Genomic DNA, 6,000 nt, shown 5'->3' with positions numbered 1-6,000 from the left:
GTATGTTATTATAAACATTCTTTTGTCTCCGCTGTCCATTATAATAACTAGAATCACCTTGTCTCCAGCGATTCAATGCTGCCACCTGGCCCTTGTTACCTCAGAATCCAACTAAACCCAGTTCTTCCTTTCCTTATGAGATCACTGTCTCAAATATCTGTGGGTCTTGGACCCAGCCTGGGCAGCCCTAGTAACATATTTAAAGGCAGTTCTTAGCAGAGACAAGGGACAAGAGAGAATGGGACTTACCTGATGCTGAGTTCATTGTAGCCTCCTGCCATCCCCTACACAGACTCCAAGGGACCCTGAACTGGGTTCAGGGTTCAGGGTAGACCGAACCCCCTCTGAGTCTCTGGAAAGCCCAGAGAGAACTCCTTCAGGGGCCTCCTAAGAGGAGAAAAAGGAAAGTGAAATTGCTTAACTATGACAACACTGCACTAAAGCACTGCCCTCCACCCCCAGTCTCTGCCCCAGAAGGGAGGAGCAAAGACAGCCCAAGTCCCCAGAAACCTGGGACGCCTGCTGCCTTCTAAGGAAAGAAGGTGGAAGGGTCTGTTTCAGTGAAGGGCTCAGAGCTGTCTAAGGCCAGCTGGCTGGTTAGGATAGGAAGGAAGTGGTCCCTTAACCCTAAGTGGGGGCGGTGCCTTGGAAAGACCAGGAAGAGTTAGATTGTCTGCAGTCTCTCAGACTTGGAACTGTCCTGGCACCCTAGTAAGTCAGAACCAGAGAAGCTGGGACCTGATAATTGAGCAGCAGAGTAGGAAAAGTCGGGTGTGGCTTCATAAAGTTTTTGAAGCTTCTGAAGGTAGCTAGAGCAAGAGACCGCCCCCAACCCCGCCCACACACCTCCAACCAACCAAAGGCAAGTGCAGAGAATCCAGGCAGAGCTGCTTGCTAAGGTGTGACACTGACAGCGAGGCAACACAGGGCTTCAGCAATTTCACCATGGTCTTGAGAACAAGAGGCATCTCACAGAATTCGGAAGTGGATCACAGCCGAGGCTATAGCCAGTCGGGGACAGTATCATTTTTGAAGAATGGGTGCCTTACATTTACTCTGCATAACTGTTGCTCTTATCTGGAATGCTAATTCTCATTCTGTAAGTTAGAAAACCAGCCTGAAGTGGAAAGGTAAAGAAACAGGCGTAAAGATGCAAATAAAACAAAAGCAACCAACAGAAGCCTGGAAATAACAGGCAAAACAGAGGCAGAGACAAGGTGGCTAGGGACGAGGGCCTGTCCAGGGCTCCAGGCTCAGACCTCTGCTGAAGAGGTACAAATTACTGACCTGCAGGAACAGGTCCCAAGGGTACAGGGATGCAAACAAAGCCATACACCAAAAAAAAGTACACTTTATGTCTTCATTTATATGGCATTTCTGCGCCGGTCAAACTTAGCTGTGTAACCGATGATCTGTGGTTCTCTGGGGCTGGAATCTGAGAGGGGGTTTTCTGCCAAGAACAAGGGGATTTTAGGAGGGCAGAGGACTTGGCCTGTGTGATCACTGTGGCATGATTATATTTGGTAAAGTTCACCAAAATCATCACTTTAGGTAAATGCATCTTTAAAACTGTGTTAAACGTATAAGTCTAATGAGCTCTCACGTGGTGTGAAATACCAGGTGAGGTTTTACCATCATTACTGTAGTCCTAGTATGTGTGACTCCAAATGAAATCTTTGCCCTTATTCATATCTGTCTGATGTAATAACTTTTCTTGCTTTAGAGGTTTCTCCAGGGTAGGGTAATTTTCTGACACATAAGCATGCTTGTGATTCTTGTGCAGACTCACACACACACACAAGCATTAATGCACACTCAGTCCCCATCCCTGGGATACTCTGGGCCAAGCCTACTGTTCTAACTGTACTTGGCTGCAAATTCTACCGTTGGTGTCTCCATAGGAAGTACAGAGAAGCTCTGTACTGTGTGGGTGTAGTGGCTATTGCTGGTTGTCAACTTGACAATATTTGGAATGAACTACAATCCGGAATTGGAAGGCTCACCAGTGACCCTTATCTGGAGGCTTGGAGATCCTTTTCTGGATCTTGGTTTGAAGATCTTGAGCCATAGTGGCTATGGATTCCAGAAGATTGAATCTCCCAGTTTAAGGAACACACCTTTAATCTGGACTTCAACTTTCATCTGGAATTAAAGGTGTGGTGGAACACACCTTTAATCTGGGCTACACCTTCTGCTGGAGACAATATAAGGACATTGGAAGAAGGGAGTCTAGCTCTTGCTCTTGCTCCTTCGCCTGCTTGCAGCGTGAGACTGAGTAACTGCTAGATCCTTGGACTTCCATTCACAGCTGCGACTGAACAATTGTTGGGAATTGGGCTGCCGACTGTAAGTCATCAATAAATTCCTTTACTATCTAGAGACTGTCCATAAGTTCTGTGACTCTAGAGAACCCTGACTAATACAGTGGGCTAGCCTTGGTTCAAATCTAAAGTCCCAGAGGCCTCGTGGGTATCCTGGGGGTGGGGAATTGGGATGTCTTGTGGATCAAACACATTTGGGAAATATTAGACGGGGTTACATAGAACTCTTCTCAGTTGAACACTCAGAGACCCTAGCTCAGACTCATTCGAGAGTCACTTGGTTGCCTTTTGTTTTATTTCAATTTTCTCAAATAGTGATCCTGACAAATTCTAGACATTTCAAAGATGCCAGCTCTCGTTGTTGTTGTTAATTTAATAACTTCTAGCAATTTTTTTCAGGATAACCTTCACCCCAATGCAGTTTGAGAACACTTCCTAAAGGTTAAAATGAGACCACTGGGGGAATAGATCCCCGGGTTAGGAAGGTGACAGTGGACACACCCTTCCCATGTTCTCCAGTGTTAATCCTTTGCCTCCCTGCCTGTCACTCCACTCCAGGCAGATCTGGATTCCCAGCAAGTGCCCCTGAAAACCATAATGCTAACCACACTGGGGAACCGCACAAGGCAGGGGTGGAGGAGTGGAGGGTGGAATTGGTGTGGCCGGCTGGCTTCCTGCTCAGTGTGCTGAGATCACTTTCCCTTTTCTTTTCTTGAAGCCTGACTCCCCGCGGGACTTCCAAGGCAGCATAACTTCGGGTCCAGACTGGGCTGTCAGGCTTTTCCAGGAAGGATCCAGTAACCCCTTAACTAATCCAGGCAGTGACCTGGGAGAACTCGGGAGAACCCGTGGCAGCCCCCAGCATCCAGGTGCGTTCTGCTCTTGGGCTCTGCAACTAGATTCCTGATTCTTGGGGTCAGCTTTTGTCTGCTGTACCCTAGACTCCCCAGGTTCTCTCTTTGCTAAGTAATCTTGTCCAGAGACTCGAGCATGGCTCCGGATCCTGGCTCGGACCCTGGAGTGGATGTGGATAAGAGGGAGGAAGGGGAGGGGAGGGGAGGGGAGGGAAGGGAAGGGGAGGGGAGGGGAGGAGAGGGGAGGGGAGGGGAGGGGAGGGGAGGGCAGTGAGGGCTTATACACACAACTCTTTTTCTGAAACAGACTTTGGGGACAGTGTCCAGTGCCTATTCCCGAGGTTGGACCTTGCAAGTGTCCACGGTGGGCGGTGCCGTTATCATCTTCCAACACTTGCCTAATTATGGAGCTATTGGGAAAGAGAAAGTAAGGGGCGCCCTTACTTCTCTCTAGCGGGGGTATGGATGGTTTTTGTATGTTTGCTTTGTTTTGGTTTTAGTCCATGGTCATTTCACTGAAATACATTACTGTGCGTGAAAATTCAAGGGAAATGTAATTTTTACAGCTGGTGACCCTGATTCCAAATAAGCCACAGAACACTTGAAATGCTTTTCATTTCTACCCTATCAGGGACTGTGGCTATTTTTTCGTCTCCTGGTCACTTTGATAGTACTATGCACTGTCAAGTCCTTCGACTTGTCTGCCTTTTCCCAGATTAATTATGCATTCATTGTATATGATGCTCATTTTATTGATTGTTTGGGGCTTTGTCTTTCCTAATGGGTGTTTGTCTTTCCCTAATTTATTTGTAAGGCCCTTAAAATAATAAAAACCTGCATGCAGGCAGCTGAGACACAGGATCTTTTTTCCCCTCTTCAAGACAGAATTTCTGTGTAGCCCTGAGTGTCCTGGAACTATATATATCAGGATGGCCTCCAACTGCCTTTGCCTCCAGTGCTGGCATTAAAGGCTTGCACCATTTCCTCAGGCTTGAGATACCATATCTTGCACAGTGAGAAACAAAATATCAGAGACAGACACACTCTACTGTAGATTGGTGTCCTTGGCACAGGTACTTAACCTCTGTAGATCTGACTTCCATCTTCGGAAACTGTGGCAGGCGGCAAATGGCAAAGTTGCCACAGCAGCGTAGTTCTGAGTGCTGCTGCCATCCTAAGCAGAACCCAGAGCACATGTTCTTACTGCCTCCCCTCCCCTCCCCCACAAGTAGCCTCAACAGCTTTCCCTCCCACCTGTCCCCAGTCTGCCAGGATTCCCTCAGGACTGGATGATCCTTGACATCTCCCTGCTCTACAGTCCTACTGTGAAGTCGGCTTCTTTTTGTTTTCTCCTCAACATTTTTTTTTGCTAAGTTGAAGAGATTGGGAAAGAAGAAGAAAGGGACGGACAAGTCTACTCAATGTGATGCTGGGATTAAATTCCTGGAAATACTCTTTGGAAATACTCTTTAATATTTAATATTCTGTTTTAAAAAAGAGGAAAGGGGGACCCTTGCCTTCTTTGTGTTTAAGATTAGCAAACAAATAAACAAATAAACAGAACTATGTTGCTAGCTGGGATGCAGCTCAATGATAGGGCACTTGCCTAAGATGCACAGGTCCTAGACTAAATCCCCACTACTGCCAATCAACAACAAAAGCGCCCCCTCTGTGATCGAAAGGTTTACTAGGGCCTGCCTTCTTACAACAGTTTGCCACCTGGAAGTTTTCTGTTATAACTCCCTGGTTATTTTCTCATGATCCGGAAGCAGTCGATTTTTAGAAACATTCCATAAGAAGACCCAGGTCAATCCTGAAGAATGAAATGGGGTCATAAAACCAAGCGTTGACTTTGACCAATCCTATTTTTCATATCCTTCCTGATTTTATTCATGTGTTGTCTGCTTGCGTCAAAGTGTTGTGAGTGATTTTTCAGTGTCTAAATATTACCAGCTTTCTAGCTCCGCATGTTGGGTGGTCTCTTTCTCATGAGCATTGGTATGAGATGGTGCTCTGCTACACTGCAGGTGATCGGTTCTAAGCCAGCTCATATATATTCAACTCTCTCTATACATACACTCTGGCTGTGGCCAAGCACTTTCTCAACTGTAAACCAGCATCTAGAATGTCAAGATTCAATTAGTACTCAGCCCCCTCCAGATTGTATAATCTAGCAAGAGGATCGCTTACCTCACCCCTGTCTGCATTAGAGCTCACCACAGTTAGGTAGTTGTGATGACAGTGACCACCTTGCAATGCTTTGTGAACTCCAGTAAGTTACTACCTATGAAATCCTTGGAACAAAAGCTGGACATAGGACATACTCAGTGAAGAAGAGATGTTTTAAAAACCCACTTTATGTTTTAAAATCCCTTTCAGGATGGTTATATGCTATTGTCTGTCCTTCTCAGCCTCTGTGGTTGCTGGGCACTGCCTTTATCTCCTCTACCAATGGATCTTTTAGCAAGACTTTGCTCTGTAGACAGCTAAGGGATGCTTGAAGACTAGGGTGTCTACCTTTGAGAATCCATTTTATGCAGAGAGCCACTCCCCATGCTCCTGAGAACTTTTGCCTGTCTTCTCAGCCTGCCTCTTTTTATAGGATGTTCACTCTGACCAAAGCCTTGGAAAAGGCTCTTCTCCAGCATTTCATATACATGAAGGTGAACATCGCCTATGCCATCAACAAGCCATTCCCCTTCTTCGAAGCGCTCCGGGACAAATCCTTCATCACTGAGAGAATGTACAAGGTGAGGCTGTGGACCCTCCACAAAGCTGTCTAGTCCTCATTAAGTATGTTTCAGTATTGAGATCTCTGACCACAA

General features: G+C 46.3%; 1 protein-coding gene and 1 long non-coding RNA gene across 12 annotated transcripts in view; one reads left to right on the top strand and one right to left on the bottom strand.

Annotated features, from left to right (window-relative positions):
• Positions 1–254: 254 nt before the first annotated feature.
• Positions 255–6,000, bottom strand: part of LOC102637781 — a 15,624-nt gene continuing 9,878 nt past the window's right edge. Inside the window, exons 3-4 of one of the 5 annotated variants that reach the window (XR_001782934.2) lie at positions 858–1,450; positions 255–387 (exon numbers count right to left, since the gene is read on the bottom strand). This is a non-coding gene — a long non-coding RNA (uncharacterized LOC102637781). Of the gene's footprint in view, positions 388–414; positions 1,451–6,000 lie in introns of those variants that run through there. The other 4 variants (XR_880944.3, XR_880942.3, XR_880943.3 and 1 more) reach the window with 4 other exon arrangements.
• LOC102638047 (sp110 nuclear body protein-like) overlaps positions 5,563–6,000 on the top strand; it is a 25,500-nt gene continuing 25,062 nt past the window's right edge. For 2 of the 7 annotated variants that reach the window (NM_001378740.1, NM_001378739.1), the window contains exon 1: positions 5,778–5,925. In NM_001378740.1, coding sequence (NP_001365669.1) covers positions 5,779–5,925 — 147 coding nt within the window. In that variant the 5' untranslated portion in view covers position 5,778. Of the gene's footprint in view, positions 5,926–6,000 lie in introns of all 7 variants that reach the window. The other 5 variants (XM_011249825.3, XM_011249827.3, XM_011249828.3 and 2 more) reach the window with 5 other exon arrangements.

Source organism: Mus musculus, assembly GCF_000001635.26.
Source record: "Mus musculus strain C57BL/6J chromosome 1 unlocalized genomic contig, GRCm38.p6 C57BL/6J MMCHR1_RANDOM_CTG3".
NCBI classification, from domain to species: domain Eukaryota; kingdom Metazoa; phylum Chordata; class Mammalia; order Rodentia; family Muridae; genus Mus; species Mus musculus.
Note: the sequence above shows the minus strand (reverse complement) of the source record. Positions and strands in the feature narration are given on the sequence as shown.